The sequence below is a fragment of the Budorcas taxicolor genome, chromosome 6, assembly GCF_023091745.1.
Source record: "Budorcas taxicolor isolate Tak-1 chromosome 6, Takin1.1, whole genome shotgun sequence".
NCBI classification, from domain to species: domain Eukaryota; kingdom Metazoa; phylum Chordata; class Mammalia; order Artiodactyla; family Bovidae; genus Budorcas; species Budorcas taxicolor.
In genome coordinates, this window is record NC_068915.1 from 15,354,551 (window position 1) to 15,374,838 (window position 20,288).

The 20,288-nt window shown below is 37.3% G+C and overlaps 1 protein-coding gene across 1 annotated transcript in view; it reads right to left on the minus strand.

The window, feature by feature from the left end:
- Positions 1 to 20,288, minus strand: part of ENPEP (glutamyl aminopeptidase) — an 80,377-nt gene that overhangs the window by 20,466 nt on the left and 39,623 nt on the right. Inside the window, exons 11-13 of the mRNA XM_052642137.1 lie at positions 11,277 to 11,356; positions 3,186 to 3,319; positions 3,003 to 3,058 (exon numbers count right to left, since the gene is read on the minus strand). Coding sequence (XP_052498097.1) covers positions 3,003 to 3,058; positions 3,186 to 3,319; positions 11,277 to 11,356 — 270 coding nt within the window. The remainder of the gene's footprint in view (positions 1 to 3,002; positions 3,059 to 3,185; positions 3,320 to 11,276; positions 11,357 to 20,288) is intronic.

The following is a 20,288-nucleotide window of genomic DNA, read 5'->3' on the forward strand; positions in this document are numbered from 1 at the left end:
GGTCTGTTTCTGAGTCCGTTTTTCCTCATGTGTTGCAGACAGAAATTGGGTGATAACTCAATAGCTCAGGCAATGTTTCAGATGACAGCTCAGGTATTTTCTGGATTGGTTGCTGTGTGATTCTACATGCTTTTTGACTTTCAAATTTGTTTCACTTTCTTCCTTTCTGAAGCTCTTCAAAATTTGATGGGGCTATGGTCAAGCAGCTGAACAAATGCAGGGATTGTTCAATTGTGTGAGTTATCCACTTTGTATCCCATTCCTCAGAGAAAGCTGTTCAAGAGGCTTTCACTTCTTAAAGCAAAAGAACTGTGTTATGATGAAAATTAAACTGTAAAGATATTATAATATCTTTATAATCTTTACAGACAAGATTCTAAGCTTTGGAAAAGATCATAATACATTCACAGGAGAGTTTTCCTGAAAAAAAAATCTAATAGTCCTATTATATTTAAAAAAGGCTTTTTTTTTTTTCTTTTTTCTTTTTGGCCACACCATGCAGCTTTCAATTTCTTAATTCCTGGACCAGGGATTGAACCCATGCCCTCAGCAGTGAAAGTGCAGGGTTATAACCACTGCACTGCCAGCGAATTCCCTAAAAGGTGGATCATTTTTTTTCACCATATTACCACTTAATTTTCCCAATCTACATAGTGCCAGGAACAGAGCAGGTGCTCAATATATATTTATAAATGAGGGATTGATATACCATAACATAATAAAAATAATCTGTTACATAGCCAGGAGATTAAACTTGGAGGTTCACCAAAGAGAATCAAGTTCTATTACCTATAATAGAGTCTAGATTACAAATTTAGAAGAGCTTTTCTAAATGCTTCATTTGTTTAGTTGCTCGATCATGTCCAACTCTGTGTAATCCCAGGGAATGTAGTCTGCCAAGCTCCCCTGTCCATGAGATTTCTGAGGCAAGAAAACTGGAGTGGACTGTCATTTCCTTCTCCAGGGGATCTTCCTGACCCAGTGATCAAACCCATGTCTCCTGCATTGACAGGTGGATTCTTCACCACTGAGCTACCAAATGCTTCTTTGCTGCTGCTAATCAATGGTGGGTGCCTGTTTTGGTCAAGCACTACGATCTATTGAGCACTTCCTAAAGACTGGACAATGGTTGGGGTCCTTTGTGTACATTCTCTCACTTATTCCACACAAGAGTGTTGTAAGTTCGTATCCATTTTACTAATAAGGAAACTAACTGAAGCAGAGACAAGAAACTCTCTCAAGGTTATACAGAGCCAGGATTTTAACATGGTTTGAGAGCTTGTTTTTAATTCCCTATAAATTCCTCCCTTAAAAATATCACAAAGGGTTTCTAACTTGCAGTATCTAGGGATTTCATGTAAAATAGTTCTCCCATGCCTTTAGCGCTGTTATACTATTCTTCCAGCCATATATTCAGTTCCTACTTAATGAACATCTACTAGGGGCCAGGCACAGTTAGGAGCTGGGGATAAAATGAAGAGGAACATTATCCAGGTGCCTACCTTCATGAAACTTATAATTTGGTGGGTGAGATGGATAATTAATAAGCAATGACAGTTGATATCACTGGAAACATAGGGGCCTATAAAAGGGACACCCAACTCGGACAAGGGGAACTGCTGCTGCTGCTGCTGCTGCTAAGTCGCTTCAGTCGTGTCTGACTCTGTGTGACCCCACAGACGGCAGCCCACCAAGCTCCCCCGTCCCTGGGATTCTCCAGGCAAGAACACTGGAGTGGGTTGCCATTTCCTTCTGCAATGCAGGAAAGTGAAAAGTGAAAGTGAAGTTGCTCAGTCGTTCCCGACTCTTAGTGACCCCATGGACTGCAGCCTACTAAGCTCCTCCGTCCATGGGATTTTCCAGGCAAGAGTACTGGAGTGGGGTGCCATTGCCTTCTCCAGGGGAACTAGCATCTCATTGTCAGTACATTGCTTGTGTCTAAAATGAGGCTACTACAAAGTCAGCAAAACAAGTTGGGTGTGTCCCTAGCTCCTACAGAAGTGCCAGAAATTCAAAAAATACTGGTCAAATTACTAGTGTTAGCCTAGCTGGAAAAAGAATCTCAAAGGTGCTATGGTTACTACCCTTACATTACCCCACTCTGTGTTGATTATTTTCTTTTTTCAAGGTGTGGGTTGTGTTTTTCCAAGTTAAACTACCTTTAGGCCATGAGAAAAAATTCAAATTTCTGAAATGACACTTTAATTCTATCAATCCTAGAGCACCATGTCTCATTCTTCTTACCCCAATGACCTGAATAATATTTGAAAACTCTAGCCATAAAATCTGAACAGTCTTTTGGACTCTGTGGGAGAGGGAGAGGGTGGGATGATTTGGGAGAATGGCATTGAAACATGCATACTAGCATATAAGAAATGAATCGCCAGTCTAGGTTCGATACAGGATACAGGATGCTTGGGGCTGGTGCACTGGGATGACCCAGAGAGATGATATGGGGAGGGTGGTGGGAGGGGGGTTCAGGATTGGGAACTCATGTATACCTGTGGCGGATTCATGTCAATGTATGGCAAAACCAATACAGTATTGTAAAGTAAAAAAAAATAAAAAATAAAGAGCAAAATAAATAAATAAAATTTTTAAAAAAGAACTAAGGGGGAAAAAAAAATCTTACAATGGGTTTAGGCTCACAGAGATGAGTTCATGAAACACATTGTCTTTTTATTAAATCAAATTACAATGGTGCACTTTTGAGCATTTGTAAGTGTCACTCCTAATTAGCTCAAGAACTCAGATTAGTCAAACTTCACTTGAAGTCAATAGGATAGGTGAGGTTTTTGTGTCTGTTAAGGGCTGATATCAGTATTTTGGCTATAAGGCTCATATTAGTTTTAAAGAAGAAAGCTATGTAAAATAATAATGTTATAAATAGTGGTTCTGGATACTTTAAATTAATACTTAAACTGTGTTGTAATTCATTTTAAAAGAAATTTATGACAAGATCTGTAGTATTTTAAATAATTGAATCTCATTCTGAAACCTACCGTGCCAAGGCAAAAGCATCATCAATAAAACTTGCACGATCAGCAGAAGAAAAGTCCTGGGAAGAGAAAGAAAGAAAGGTAGGAAACATGAATCTTAAAGCAAAATATATTGAAAAATTAATATCATTAAGATGCTGTTCTTAGAACAAAAGTAAAACAATTCACAACAATTTCTACTCTTACCGTGTGGTTGATGGAAAGATTGGTAGCTATCCATTCCCAAGTTGACACTTCATAATTTACACGATAAAAGCCAATATGATCAGGGTTTATTTTGAGAAAAGCATTTCCACTAAGAGTAGATTCCAAAGTGATTCCTGTGGTAGTAAATAAACACTAATGAGAAACATGTTTGCACATACTGTAAACACATAGAAATTAGACCCAGAGGGCAAAAAGAAAAGAAATGTTAGTTTGAGGAGTCAAGTTTGATTTGGATCCAAAGCCCCAAAGTCTAATTCTTATTATTCTTATTGCCTAATTTTAACATGTCATTGTAGTGTGTGAGATGAAAAAGAAATAATTACAGGGCACTTACCTATATTAAGTGCCCTGTAATTTGTGACTTATTATTATTTCTTACTTTCAGAAGCTTGTCGTATGGGTGAAATAATCCCTCAATAAAAACATTTGAAAAAAAACCACAATACTTAAAGACAGAGAAGTCCATGCCCTTTGGGGGTAATCCATATATTCTTAATCATGATGGATTAATTACACAAAGAATATTCACTGGGATAGCCTAGGAAGGATATAAAAATGTAAACATTTAAAAGAATACTATGTTTATTTAAAATCAATATCCTAATTGATGGATATGGTGATTGCTAAGCAGGATAATGATTTGAGAGTCAGTAGCAATTTTCAAATGTCAAGAAGGCTTGCAATAGGGCTAAAATCCAAATACAGCCTTTTTGATCTTGCAGTCCATTGCATACTCATTCTCCCAATTTTATTTATTTCCGTAAAGCCTTCTACTTTCATATTTCAACTGATTATACCAACGTTTTTTCATCAGTGGACTTACCAAATTAACTTGATTTCTAAAGTAGTATTTAGAATTTACATAAGGCTCTAGGATATAGATTTTGGAAGCTCAACATTGAAGGAACAAAGACTTACGTTTTAAGTAAAAACTACTCAAAATAAGGCAAGAGGAGAAGGGGTCAACAGAGGATAAGATGGTTGGAGGATGTCACTAACTCAGTGGACATGAGTTTGAGCAAGCTCCAGGAGTTGGTGAAGAACAGGGAAGCCTGGCATACTGCAGTCCATGGAGTCTCAAAGAGCTGGACACTGAGCAACTGAACGGAACTGAACTCCAAATAGTATTTATGCTCTGATATGACCAGTGTTGGTTTAGCATTACTCATATGCTTTTTAACTCCTATACTCTTGTCTGTATGGACAATATGCAATTTAAATAATGATGTGGGAATACTTAGTATATTTAAATAACTTCAGATAGTTTAATGTAATAGTAACATGGGATGTGATATTGGAAAATAGGATATGCGGCTGGAAGTAAAAGTGGGGCTTCAGTGTGAAGAGCCGCACGCTGTATTAAGTCCATCTTCTGAGAGATGGTAAGAAAAGAGAAGATTTTTAGGCAGGTAAATAATACACTCAGGTCTGTTTCTAGAAGGATGATTTTGATGGTAGGATGGGAAGGAGATATTGGAAGGAGATTCTAGAGTCTACTGTGTTAATCTAGGGCAAGAGAAAATGATTGTTTACCTTAATGTGGAGATGATGAAAATAGATGATGTGTTCAAGAGACACATCACCAATAAAATCAACACTATCTTTTCTGACTTGATGTGGACAGTTAGAGGGGAAAATGGCATGCATGACTGGATGAATAATGGTGTTGCCATTACAGAAGGAACAGAGGAAGATGAGTCGGTTTGGGAGGAAAGGTGATTTACATTTTGGAAGTGCTCACAAGGTTTGGAAGATATCCAGCGACACAGTAGTTTTTCATAATACATGAGTAAACACTTCAACAAGACAATAAGTTTTTTTAGGAACATTCATAGTAGGTTCTTGACAAATTGTAAACCTTTACCTCACTCATGTAGTATTTATCTTTCTTTGTCATTCTCCCATGGACAGGTTGTTGAAAGGAAGCTAATCTTTTGGCAGCCATACACTTTGAATGTTTGCATCAGGAGGAGAGCCTCTTGCTAAGCACAGAACCATATGTTACAGGAGAAAGAACATGAACTTTCGAGTCTGACAGGTCTAGGATACAATCATTGCTCTCTCTGACTTACTAGCTGTGTGATCTTGGCCAAATCACTTGACCTCTCTGTGTCTCAGTTCACCATGAGGGAAATGGATAAAAATCCCTCACAGGGCTATTGTGAAGATTAAATAAGATAACATAGGTAAAGTGTCGGCTATATAGTTATGTGTCCAACAGATGGTAGCTATCCCCATTATTATGAAAGGGGATATGCCGCCAGTTCTATAAATAGCAAGGCAAATATAAATAACATTGAGAAGTTCCTGGCAATCCATCTAAATACAGCAGTATTTTAGTGTGCTTTATATATACCTAGTTAAGCCTGTCTAGAGTTACTGTGATTTTTCTCACTTTATGGATGAGGAAGCTGAGGTCCAGGAAGTCAGTAGTTACTGGACTTTCCAAGTTCATGCTACTTCTGGAGCAGCTGTCAACAACAAAATACTGTTGGGTTGTTTCGTTGCATAATGAAGTAAGTAGGATAAAATACTGATGGCTGTTCCAGGCAGCACATAGAATAAAGGGCGCATGATTCACTCTGTTTCTCCAGTTAGTAATAAGATTTTTCTGATTATAACAGTAGGATGTGTTCTTTATGGTTTCAAATATGTATTTTGAAAATAAAAAAAGAATATAATGAAGAATACAAAAATTAGCTACCACCAGTTGACATTATGTTTTTCTTTTGTGTGTATATGTGTATTTATCTTCCAAATATATGCACATGTGAAGACACAATACATATAGAGAAATTTATTGTGTTTTTGATTATTAATCCTTTTCACTTGAAATTATATTGTAAACACTTTGCAATTTCATTTTATGTATATGAAGATGTAGATTTAATGGCCACATAGTAATCACAGAATTTATAAATTGTTTTGTACCACTTCTTTCTAGTTTTATGGATAAGAATGGTAAATGGATTCTTTCTGGGTAGGAACTGTTTCTAAAACTTTTTTTCCTTTTGATCTGTTTGACAGATCTGCTCTTACAGAAAACCGTGTATGTGGAGAAATCTATTGGTTGTTTATCACACTGTTCCCTTTTCTTCTAGGTACACAGCTAGACTATATTTATTAGCCTCCCTTGCAGTTAGGTGGCAACATATGATTGACACTGGGGCATAAAGTGTGGGCAGAAATAATAGATGCCCTTCTAGGTCTGGTCCCTCCATTATCTTCCTCTGTCCTCTGATGAGATGCAAGAGATCCAGTACAGAAGTCTAATATTAGTTTGTAGAGAGAGAGGAAGTGGAGCCATAAGAAGGAAAAAGACAGGAATTCTAAGTCATTATCTGCGTATGAGCTACCTAGGAGAGATGGCAGGTCAGGAACATCTCCATTGGACTGCTGCATGAATAAGAAATTTTTGTTGCATTAAACTACTCCTGATAGCCAATATATGCAATAATTAGGCTTCCCTGGTTAATGCAATATACAAGGCTGTCACAGCTTGATTGGCATCTTTAAAGCAATTGATGTAACTTAGCTCTCCCCTTACCCTAGTTAAGTAAACTTTCTTCCTGGAAGAGATGCCTAATTAGCTGAAGTGAATATTCTAGTTGACATTAGCCAGTATGTTTTTATTTGTGTAAATTAACAAATTAGCATTCTTATCTGTGTGGTTCATGTGAATAAGTCTTTCAAGACTTTGTTGACCAGTGCTGAATTAAACAAACTGAGCTTCTTAATCTGCAAAACTGAATCCATAATGAATGATTATGGATTTCTTTTCTTTTTGTTTTCTTTTTCTCTCTCTCTCTCATTAAATTAGAAAAATATATGTCCATCATTATTTTGGTATGAAATATTTAAATATAACAACCATAACATTTTAGGAATATTTATATGATAGAACTTGGTTATCTAAATCATCCATAATACATAACTGAAAGAGTTGTGGAAACAGTCATCACAAAGTCTATTCTACATCCTATGCCCTAAAACTGTCTTTTAGACCCTATATGCTCATGAATCCCTATTTTTAAATCTGTTTTAGCAAGACTGGTTGTCTGATATCGTATGCCAATCTATAAGTCTGCTAAATGTTGGAAAGCAGCAGATTAAAAACAAAAAGGTGGTATACTACTAAATGTAGATGCGTTGACAATAGACAGTACAGTAGCTGATGCTAAAGATAGGCATTCACTATACATAGGCAACCTCTAGAAGGACAGCAGTCTTCAGGCAAACAAGCCTTAATTAAGAAAGGACTTGCTGAACTCTTAGTACATCTTAAGATGTACACAGTGCCTTGCGGGAATAGGGTGAACAGGAGACAGGGAGTATGCTATGCAGTGTGTACCTTCAAAGGGCTTATGATTTACATAAAAAGAAAAGAGAGAATATGAACCTTAATAATGATGTTGCTTAAAATCTAAGGATTGATGAAACTAATAGCATAAAATATGCTCTCAACAATAAGAGGAGAGATTATTCAGGGTAGGTTAGAATTGCCAGAGAAGGCCCTGAGATGGAGATCCTCTTCTTTTGTTAAAAAGTACATGTTTAATTGTTTTCATCTTTAAAATATTGTGCACAACACAAATGTGAATAAAAGACCTTAGGGGAAGCCCCACTATTGCCTGGGAAATTTCTAGCTGATGAATCACCAAAGAAACCAAGAAGAAGGAGGTGGGGCTGGTAACCTGAGCTGGTTGCCCATTCAGTACCCTCAGGACGTGTTGTCATCTGCGCTCTGAGCTGGGAGTTGAAGATGTCCCTGAACAGGAAACAGGAACTTATTGCATAGCCTAAAAATGGAGCAGGCACTTTGAAGTAGGAAGAGATGTCTAATTTGCTTCTGGCTAAATGACCAGTCATGATTCTGAAGTTGCAGATAAAGATAGGTTTGTCATCAAAGCTCTGTGGCCATTAGAGCCACTTCATTCATTCCTTCAGTTAACAATTACTAGGTATCTGCTGGAGATATGGAACAACCACACAACAACAAAAAATAAGCTTCATTCTCAGGGAATATTCTACAGGGAGGGGAGGGACAGATAAAAGTCGGTAGTTACAGCAAAAGAAATGTCTCAAATCGAATGACAGAGGGATCAAGGTTGCTCTCCAAGCCCTTTGCTCTCTCCCTTTCATACTAATATTTTCTGTCCATAGCACTGTTTGAGTCTATACGCAGTCAGTCCTATTATCACATAAACTCTACCAGTAAGTCCCTCTAACCCTCAGACAGATGTCCCTTTCTTGACTAACTTTTCTCAACTTCCAGATCTCCACTTGTATTTCTCCTGTGAGCCAGGCCCTTACGACATGGTGTTATATTTGCCTGCTGACTCGTCCACACCCTCCCTAGACAGTAAGTGCTACAAAGTAAGAATTGTGGGGATTTTTCGCTCAGCATTATCTCTATATCTACCCCTGTGTCTGGCCCATTAGTTAGTGCTCAGTAAATACTTGTTTGAAAGAATTAATTAATATTTTAATTAATTAAGGACTAAGTTCATTATTAAAACTGTGTCTAATAAGGACATAATACACATAAGAAAAATGTTTATTGTTAACTCCTGAAATCTATTTTCTGGACCACTAGAATAAACTTTAGTTACCTGGAAATTTTACGTTTATGAAAACCTCAGTTTATGAAAATTCTGAATAGATTGTATTGGTGAAAATAAATTATCCATGCTTTAAATTTGTAAACATCAAATCAAGAAGATTCCCAGATGTTCCTCCTATCTTCAGTTAACCAGTGGTGACCAATGGGGAAAATATGTAGTAATATTTCAGCCAAATCCACTGAAAATTTCCCAAGGGAATCCTAGCCTGATTATGTTTATTGGTGCTATCGAACATTTTTTTTTTTACTGTATTTTTTTCTGTCTCCATTTTCCTTTGGCTTAAGTAAGAAAAAGGTCAGAAAAGATCTTGGTATGCAAACAAAATGATCCTATATAAAATACTGATCTGGGTATTCTAGAAGAATTTAGGAGAGACTGCTGACTACATCAATTAAAGTTAGCATAAATGAGCAAGAGAAAGTTTTTGTTGTAAAGGCAACAGTGAAAGGTCTTACCTTGACAAAGACAAAGCTAGTAGAGTTTACAGTAAAAGCTAAAAATCACAAAATAGGGCTTCCCTGGTGGCTTAGTGGAAAAGCATCTGCCTGCCAATGCAGGAGACACAGGTTGGATCCGTGATCTGGGGAAAATCCCACGTGCCATGGAGTAACAAAGCCTGTGGGCCATACCTGTTGAGCCTGCCCTCTAGAGCTAGAGAGCCAAAACTATCAAAGAAGCCCGTGAGCCCTAGAACCCCTGCTTTGCAACAGGAGAAGCCACCACATTGAGGAGCCCACACACCGCGACCAGAGGGCAGCCCTGCTGAACACAGCCAGAGAAAAGCCTTGCAGCAACGAAGACCCAGCACAGCCAAGGTATGCAAAGAACTACAATTATTTTTAAAATCACAAATAATTTATAATAGAAATAAAAAAAGAAACAAAGCTGAAAAAACCTTATAGGAGCCACATGGAAACTTGTACACAAATGTTTATAGAAATATTCATAATAGGCAAAAGACAGAAACAATCCATATGCTCATCAACTGATGAACAGATAAAAGGTGGTATATCAATATGATGTGAATATAACTTGGCAGTAGAAAGGAATGAAGTACTGATACATGCTATGACATAGACGAATTTGAAAACAAGCTAGGCGAAAGAAGCCACTCATAAAATGCTATAGATATCATTCCATTTATATGAAATGTCCAAAATAGCCAAATCTATGAAGATAAAAAAATAGGTTAGTTGTTGCTTAGGGCTGGGATCAGGAGAATAGAGGAGTTGATAGCTAAAGGGTGTGGAATTTCTTTTTGAGGTGACTGAAACGCTGTAAAATTGACTGTGGTGATGGCTACACATATCTGTGAATGTAATAAAAAGTGGATCGCACACTTTAAATGGGGGGATTTTTTAATATGTGAATTGTATCTCAATAAAGCTATTTTTTAAATCTACTGGAAATAGGGTAAAAATTTACTTGCCAGAGGATATGAATTACTATTTTAGAATATTTTGCAGGAGCAAATAGGCATATGTAAATAGAGGGTGGATGATCTGCTTTTATTCTTGAGAATCAATGGGTGAAAGTCCATGCCAAATGCTATTTGGAAACCAAGTCCTTATGGGATGGGATGAAAAAGAGTCTCATTTTGTTTTAGATAAGAAGCGACTTTGAAACACAAAACAAGCACAATAGCAGAAGTATAGAAAGCAGGATTCTTCTTGGATAGTTGCTAAAACTTGCCTTTTTAAATTATTTTTTCAGCGATCTGTAGTAGAAAACGTGATAAGGTCTTGTTTTCATGTCACTCTAAAATTTTTCAAGAAAAGAAAATACAAATGAATGGAAATAGAACACAGAAATATATTTCTAGTTGACTTAAGTGGATGGAACAGTCACAGCTGAACTTTAACACAGGCAAGGGCCAATGCGTTCACTTAGGGAGGTGGATGGATGGATGGGTAGATGAATGGATATAGATGCAGATAGTCCCTTGAGCTACTGGCGACAACTTACAGCTTAGAAAAAATAATTTAGTGTCATTAAAAATTCTAGTGTCATGCCGATTTGAGAAAAACATTAGGTCTGATTTAATGACAGTATTTTAAAAGTCAGGCTTGTCACATAACGTTTTAAGAAATTCAATGACATTTGATATTTCTAAAAAGGAAGAAGGAAGGAAAAAAGAGGGAAGAGAGAAAAGCAAAGAAGAAGACTGATATACTGATCTTCTAGTGGTTGGGTGTATGACCCTTCTCTTTGAATGTAGGTATTTATTATTGTTTCAGTTATGGCAAATCATTACAAAGAATTTCTTATGGCAAAAAATTCTCATTATTATAGATAAGGATTTGGGCTTATCAGTTAATTATTTAAGAGATTTCTTTTAGCTGAAATTCACCTCATAAATTCCAGTTTTATTGCTGTTTCTTTACACATACTTATTTAATGTAGTACATTAATTCAAGGAAGAAAGAAATCAATTGATGATATTTACCTCCTGTTTCTGACCTATTGTATAATGTAATCCTTTGTTCATCATCTTCAGTCCATTTAACTGGAATATTCCATGTGTAACTAGTTTTTTAAAAAGAAAAATTTAACTTTGATTACTAAAACATGAAAATATTTCCAAAGTAAAAATAGACAAGCATAAAAGGCAATAAATAAGCATATTGTCCTCATATGCGATTATCTAGTATATAGTATACAATTAACACAGTTAATACATTGTACTCTTTTTATGGTAAAGATAGACTATGTAATTGCTTTCAATTTATATAAATCTTTAAAATTTGGAAATCTTTTTCAGAAAATTAGCTAAGGTGAAGAAGATTATTTCAATAAAATGCCTTGAGACTTTGGGATAGAAGTATTGCATAAATATAATATATATATTATACAAGAAAACTGAGCATTCACATACATACTCATATGCACTCTAGTATGCTATAGTTCCCATCAAGGAACATATGCATTGTTAGAATTCAGAAGACAATCTTAAAATGCTGTGAAGGAAATGAAACATTTTAGAAATTACATTGAAATGATACTACCACCATCATCCCTTAAAATGTCTCATGCTCTTTAAATATCTCCTATTTAGAATCATGTGCACCAGTGTGCTGCAAAGAAAATCACTAGGCAAGCACGTTTCAGGGATTTTTAGTGTTTTCTTTAGCTCCTTAGTATTTTCTCCTGGAGCCAAGGGAGGAGATGAGCTTTGTATTTTGATACAATATGTATACCTAATATTTACTCTTGAAATCTCTTAAAAGAGATCATAAGTGTCTTTTTGGTTGTTCTCATTATCATACCTTACCAGTCGGAAAATACAGGATAGATTCTAGAGAAACGATGAAATCTGAGTTTGGGTTTAGGTTTCGCCTCAGAGTTGACCAATGACCTGTGATCATTCAAGTCCCTAACAGAGAATGCGGGAATGAGATTTCTCCCTTTCAAGAGCTAATAAAATTTATATAATTCAGAGAGATGTGTGTTTGTCATCTGCATGAAAGAAGTAATCCTTTCTTTTATAATTAGTGAAATGTTTTATAGGTTGAGCTTTTACTAGCTTTCTTGAAGGATTTTTTTGCATTTGAATATTTCCGGCTGTTAAGTTTCACAGAACCAGTACATAAACTGTTTCTGGGATCTTATAGGAGACATTGTCAGTGGTCCATCCTTATCCCCTTGAATCCCTTTGTCATATTTGTACTTCCAGTTGTAGATTCCAATGTGCTTTCCCTGCCGACAGCCAACACCGGGTCTGTCAGAGGACTGCCCTCTGGCTGCCTGATCAAGGGAAGCCAGAAGTTCCTGAAAATGTATACCCTTGGGTGCAGTCTTTAGCCAGTGGTGGCTGGGCATGAGAGTGTTCTTTGCCCCATCTGGCAGGACCATGCTGAAGCAGTCTCTAGAGCTTCCTTACAGGGTAGTTACCTTGGACAGCACCTGCCTGCTGTATTTTGCTGTTTGATATCCCACTGCCCAATCCCCCACCAGCCTTTCCTAGATTTCCTTATGAGTCACTGTCACTTGAATGATCAGAGTCTGATTTTAGTGAACCTAAGAAGGATACCTTATAACTTCTTGACAGATAGACAAAGAAACGTCTTTTAAAAGTCATATCCTACCTATAGATTTCACTCTCACTGCTCTGCTGATTTGGTGTTGCTATGTAGACTAACATTTCATTCTCCTCAGCTTTCCCCCTTGCCAACCCAACTGAAACAACTGATTCTGCAGTGTCTGGATACCCTATGTATACAGTTAGGATTTCACACTTCCACTGTCCCCTCTAAGACATGGTGTTTGGGACTAGGCTGTGCCTGAGAGTAAGCATAAGACATATGACTAAGGTCATATAAAAAATATTACTCTGAGGTCTGTAAGAGCATCATAAGACAAGATTAGAGGGTTGAGGCTATATAATTTTGTAGTTTTGGAACCACTTGCAGGATCTAATATAATCTGAGTAAAACAATAGACTTGAGAGTACAAAATATCAAGAAATAAAAATTACATAAATGAAATGATAGATTTTCTTATATGTTATCTAAACTTCAAGAGTATATTTTTAAAGGTATAATTCACTTTTTAAATATCTAACGGAATATATATATATATGTGTGTGTATGTGCTTAATTGCTCAGTCGTGTCTGACTCTTAGCGACCCCACGTAGCCCGCCAGGCTCCTCTGTCCATGGGGATTCTCCAGGTAAGAATACTGGAGTGGGTTGCCATGCCCTCCTCCAGGGGATCTTCCCAACCCAACCCAGGGATCGAACTGAGGTACCCCACATTGCAGGCGGATTCTTTACTGTCTGGGCCACCAGGGAAGCCCATATATGTGTGTATATGTATATAAAATTATAACTGATTCACTTTGTTGTATGGCATAAACCAACACAGCATCGTAAAGCAATTTTCCTCCAATTAAAAAATAAGTTAAAAAAAAAAGAAAAGTCTCTTCACAGAAATATGAAAAACAATGTAACAGTTTCTGGCAGTATAAATATGGCCAATCTAATTTTTAAAATAAGGAAACTAATTTTGCCCTAATATACCTACTTGCATTCTTGTACCTGTTTACATTGACTAGACTGCCAAAGACATGTAAACCTGTCCCATAGAGAACTCTCTCTGATGGAGATGTGAAACTCACCCATTTCTAAGAGATGGGTTGAGGCCATAGTGTTAGAACAATACCTCACACACTTGTGAGCCATTTAGGTTATAAAAAGCTTCTGATCAGTAAGAAATCCCTGATGTTGGATTTAAGCAGTGAGAAAAGGGAAGAGGTCACTTAGTTTATAGTATGACTTAATGTTGTCTATCAGACAGGAATATATCTGAACAGAGAGCAAGTGAATACTAGGATTGGAGGGAAAAAAGATTCCTTTCTGGGGGTATTAGGCATACATTATGATCTAGCTTTGGAGAAGGCGATGGCACCCCACTCCAGTACTCTTGCCTGGAAAATCCCATGGACCGAGGAGCCTGGTGGGCTGCAGTCCATGGTGTTGCGAAGAGTCGGACACGACTGAGTGACTTCCCTTTCACTTTTCACTTTCATGCATTGGAGAAGGAAATGGCAACCCACTCCAGTGTTCTGGCCTGGAGAATCCCAGGGATGGGGGAGCCTGGTGGGCTGCCGTCTATGGGGTTGCACAGAGTCGGACACGACTGAAGTGACGTAGCAGCAGCAGCAGCATGATTTAGCTTTTAAATCAAATTGAAAAATAAGGAATGACAACTTTTTATATAATTTCTTTTTTCTTTCTTATTAGTTCAAGAGTCACTATAGATTTTTAAGAAATGTTCTTAGAAGTAGAGCCTGTATTATCTAGGTTTATTTTCCTATGCATATATAATTTGTAACTTTTTTGAAAAAGGGAACAAATAGATTGATTTTATGATAAATGATCACTAAAAATCATACATCTATTAATCTAACATTTTTCTTAAAGTATCTGAAGGTTCAGACCAAAAAATTTAAAGAAAAGTATAAATGTTAGTATAGTTCCATGTTCTAAATCTTGATGGGACTTCCCTGGTGGCTCAGACAGTAAAGAATCTGCCTGCAATGTGGGAGACCTCAGTTTGATCCCTGGGTTGGGAGGATCCCCTGGAAAAGGGCATGGCAACCCACTCCAGTATTCTTACCTGGAGAATCCCCAGGAACAGATAAGCCTGAATGCAATTTAAAGATTAATTAACCTCCAATTAAAATAAATGAATTTATATTAAAAAATAAAGATTTATTATAACTTTGAAAGTGATTTTAGACTGGCTGATATGCTTAGTTCCATTGGCAATAACATCTTTTTTGTTTGTTTGGTGAGGGATCCATAATGCAGGAGTAGTTTTAGAAAATCCAGTTCCACAGGTTTAAAAACATCATTGGCTGTCTTTGACTTAACAAATCAGTGGATATGAGTGAGAGAAGGGAACAACTACTGTGAAACTTTCCCAGTGGAAATTTGTTTCTCAAGAAAGAAATATATTTTAAAAATTTTATATGTGTAAAGACTATTAAATAGCAGTATTAAAGATAGCCAATCTGATCTGCTAGAACATAAACAGTAACTGTAAAAAAAAACAATTTATGGTTAATAGAATGATCACATAAATTATGTACGTTTATGTAATTGAACTGTCAGCTGATAACAGGTCAGATCTAAGTATCAAATCATTCACATATTATGAAGAGGAAAGGAGGTCTTCTCCATCATAATCTCTCCTCTCCAAAATAAAGGATATACAGACGCTCCCTGACTGACTTCATTGGGCCTAAAAACTCTAATTTTCCTATATTTTGGCGTGAACTATTAATTTTCAGAATCTGCACTCCAGCAAGATATCCAGTTTCTCTGAATTTCCTTTACTGTGGGAGAGCTGAGGCTTTCGGGGGGTGGGGGCTGGTAACAGGTTTCAACAAGGTGACCACCACTGGCTTCTCCGGTTTAAGTGCCTACCAGTTTACTGGAAGTAGGTTATTTAATAATTCTGAGTGTTCTTCATCCTCCATGCCTTAGAAAGTTTTTGGCAATTTGAATTTTTGGAAACACCTGAGGTGCTATTCATGTGACTTAATTCCCAAAGTCCTGAACTGGAAGCCAGGAAACAGATTCTGTTCCCTATTGCATGGAATATGTATCATAAAGTGGGTCTATAAAGCTTTTTCAGTGCTCTAGAAATATGGCTATGACCCCTATGCTGCTGCTGCTGCTGCTAAGTCGCTTCAGTTGTGTCCAACTGTGCGCGACCCCAGAGATGGCAGCCCACCAGGCTCCCCCATCCCCGGGATTCTCCAGGCAAGAACACTGGAGTGGATTGCCATTTCCTTCTCCAATGCATGAAAGTGAAAAGTGAAAGTGAAGTTACTCAGTCGTGTCCAACTCTTAGTGACCCCATGGACTGCAGCCTACTAGGCTCCTCCATATAAACAAGATGAAAACAATCTTCTAAAAGGAGATTGTTCCTTGCAAATTCATCCGATTTGATTCCCTGTACACTGTTTATTCTTTAACTGGAAATTTTAGCTCAAGTCAATCTTTGGAACATCCGCCACATGCCCCCAGCCCTAGCCCCTCTCCTGGTGCGGGCCCCAGCAACTCCATCATCTCTCACAGAGGTCACCCACTATGATATCATCCTACCAGGTCTCCCTGAATCCACACTGGCCCCACGTGATCTGTTCTCCATTGTACACTAGAGGGGAACTCTGAAAATTATAAACGTGATCCTGCCTGTTCTTGCCTTAAATTCCTTGAATTTGCACACTCTTTTGTTCGAATCTTTAACGTGGTCTGCACGCCTGGCCCCCATCTTCCTCTCCAGCTTTATCTGCCCCCAACTCTTCCCAGGGCCTCTTTGTCACCCAGTTCTTGGAGCCAGACTGCCTGCATTCAAATTGAGGATCCATCACTTACACTCTGTGCAACCTTGAATAAGCTGTTTAATCATGTTCTGCCTAAATTTCTCCATCTGTTATAAAAAAATACTCTAAAGCACTTAAAATTGTGGCAGCTACTTAGTAAACGCCCGATCAGTATTGCATATCATATGTAAAATGCTCCTTTTCAACGTTAGAGCCTTCATACATGTTTTCTATTTTGACAACCCTGACAGTCACCCTCAACATCAATTTTTACTCAGTTTAAGAATCACTTCCTCAAGACAGAAAGTCTTCTGTAGCCTTCTCTACTCCACCACACCTCTTGCCTCAGGCTCAGTGTATCAGTGGACACATATGGCAGGAGAGAATAATTACTGTGAAAGTTCCAAATGCAAGCTTGTTTTGCGAGAGAGAAATGTTTCTAAAACTTTAATATCCAGAGGCTCTAGCAGTATTACAATGGGCCAATCTAGTGATAATTTGCTGGAACATAGAACTAACTATAAAAGAACCAGCTTACGGTTATTAAACACTTCCTGAGACACTTTCTTTACGCCCTGTAATTCTCCTTCCTCATATTATCCTAATTGCTATTGAGTAAGTGATCTTGTGATGCTTTATATATGTGACTGTAAGATAAGGTCAGTGAGACTATTTAAAATGAGAGGAAGAAGGTGAAGGGTCTCTACAATAGAAATCAGGCAGTGGCGATTAGAAGCCACCTGGAGTGTGGTGGGTACAAAATTGTCTCCACCCAAAGCAAGTGTTAAGCTAAAAGACAATTAAAATCAGCATGGATGAAATTGGAATAGTTTCCAGGGGATTTAGTGTATGGCTTTTATTTAGCCAGAATACTGTCTCGGAGGGGGTTCAGTTGGGTAGGGGGGCGGTCTGAGATGATATCCCCAAAGCGGCACACCCAGGTTCCTGTGACCAGCCCCAGTGGCTGGGCGATCCTGCGGTTGTGGTTTTGTTCTCTTCAGTTGGGAGCAGTTGGCACTCCATTAATGTCTACAAAAATAACTAATTATACAGCAATGGCTATAGTATTAACTCTTTTGTAAAAGTTGTTGTCATACCAGGGTGATAAGTTTAGAAACCACTGGCTGTGCGGCACATATTTTGTCAGCTTTTATAGTAGTTGAGATGTTTAAGAAATCTGGCAAATTAGAGGGAATGACATATTGGATTTGTAATTTTAACTGAAAGTCTCAGACTGTCTTCACTCAGTAGTCATGTTTAAATGTCTAGAAAAATCTGATTTTGCTGGGGTTTTTTTTGTTATTGTAATTTTACTGGACTATAATTGACTTACAATGTCAGTTTCAGGTATATAGCATAGTGATTCCGTTATACATATACATATATCATTCTTTTCAGATTCTTTTCCCATGTAGGTCATTGTAGAATACTGAGCAGAGTTCCCAGTGCTATACAGTAGGCCCCTGTTGGCCATCTGTTCTATACAGAGTTGTCTGTATGTTAATCCCAAGCTCCTAATTTATACTCCGCCACCATGTTTCCCCTTTAGTAACCCTAAGTGTATTTTTGAAACCTATGAGTCTGTTCCAAATATGATTCCATATATGAGTGATATCATATGATATTTGTCTTTCTCTGACTTAACGCACTTGGTGTGAGAATCTCTAGGTCTGTCCATGTTGCTTCGAATGGCCCTATTTTGTTCCTTTTACGGCTGAGTAGTAGTCCATTGTATATACATGCCACACGTTCCTCACCCATTCTTCTGTTGATGGACGTGTAGATTGCTTCCATGTCTTGGCTATTATAGACAGTGCTGATGAACACTGGGGTACATGTGTCTTTTCAAATTACAGTTTTCTCCAGATATATGCCCAGTAGTAGGATTGTTGGATCATCTGGTAGTTCTCTTTGTAGTTTAAGAAAACTTCATACTGTTCTCCATAGTATTTGTACCAATTTATGTTCCCACCAACAGTGTAAGAGCGTTCCCTTTTCTCCATACCCTCTCCAACATTTATTGTTTGTAGGTTTTTTGCTGCTTGTCATTCTGACCAGTGTGAGGTGACACCTCACTGTAGTTTTCACTTGCATTTCTCTGATATTTAGTAATGTTGAGCATCTTTTCATGTGCTAGAAAAGTCTTATTTTGTAAAGTTAAAGGTTTGATTCTTTTTGTTGTTGTTTTTGAAGCTTAATGTGTTGAAAATGTCCAAGAAATTTGATATGCCATATTTATGAATTTTAGTTTGTTATATCCATAAAAATGTATAGAAAAGTATTTTAAATTAGATTTATAAATCTGTGTCTTTAGGTGTTTATATTTGAAATTGTAAATGGAATTTAATAACGTTTTCAGTGGTATTGGGGGTTTCTCTGATAGCTCAGTTGGTAAAGAGTCTGCCTGCAATGCAGGAGACCTAGGTTGGGAAGGTCCCCTGGAGAAGGGAAAGGCTACGCACTCCTGAATCCTGGCCTGGAGAATTCCATGGACTGTGTACTCCATGGGATTGCAGAGTCGGACACAACTGAGGGAATTTCACTTTCACTTCACTAAGTAGTGTCGTTTAGAAGTTTCTTGTAAATGAAATATACAAAATAATTTGATTGATTGAGTTTGTAATTGTTAAAATATTCAGGAGAATTTCATTTATGCATTGTAAATAAAGACATCTTCAATCAAAAACGAGGGAAACTGCTATTGAAAAGTCTCCTCCACTCTACCCACAGGCCAGCACCTCTCTCAGAAGCACTGCCTTTTAAATGCTTTTGGTTTTAGTTCTTTGGATGTCCTGTAACTGTAAATTCCTCTATATTTTTTAGGTAGTATTTATTAACTCACCCACAAAAGAGGGTGATTTAATTCACTTTCACTGTTTTCTTTTTCATTCTCCCTTTAACAGTCAAATTTTAATAAAGCAAAATTATTGCTATTCTTAGACTTTGTATAAATTACAGTTGTTCCTTTAGATAATATACTCATACTGCCATTTCTTGTTTTTATAAATTTTAGTATTGCTACTCTCTCCTAACTGTAGAATAAGGTTCTCTTGTGCAGTGCTAGTAAAGGCTCAATAACTGGTTCTCAGGGTGGAGTGGAAGGTGGAATGTGTTATTTGCTGATTTCTATTAACTCACATCATGACCAATTTCAGGCTACTGGAATGACATCTCTGAGTTGGGATTAAAACCAGCTTCAGTCCACCACTGAATCAGTATCCCAACATTCTTGTACCTTTTCTTCCTTTTCCACCTCCTTTCTTCTGTCAACTATTTTTTTTTCTTGTTACAGTGTTAAAACTGTTTATATGTACAATCTAACCTGCCACCAGAACAAAATTTTAACATGTTATCCATTGGTTGATTATAAAAACTAAAAGACAACAAATAACATATATGGACTTATGCTGTATACCTATTGTTGGCCAAGAAGTGTGTTGGAGTTATATTTCCTTTTCTATGGTTTGATTTCATGGCCTTTGAGTCACTTAAGTAAAAATTTCCCCTAACACCTTATTTTATAAGGGTAAAATAGACTCCTTTTTGGATTTCCCTGGTAGCTCAGTGGTAAAGAATCCACCTGCCAGTGCAGGAGACTCCTTTTCCTTATACTTCATTCTACTT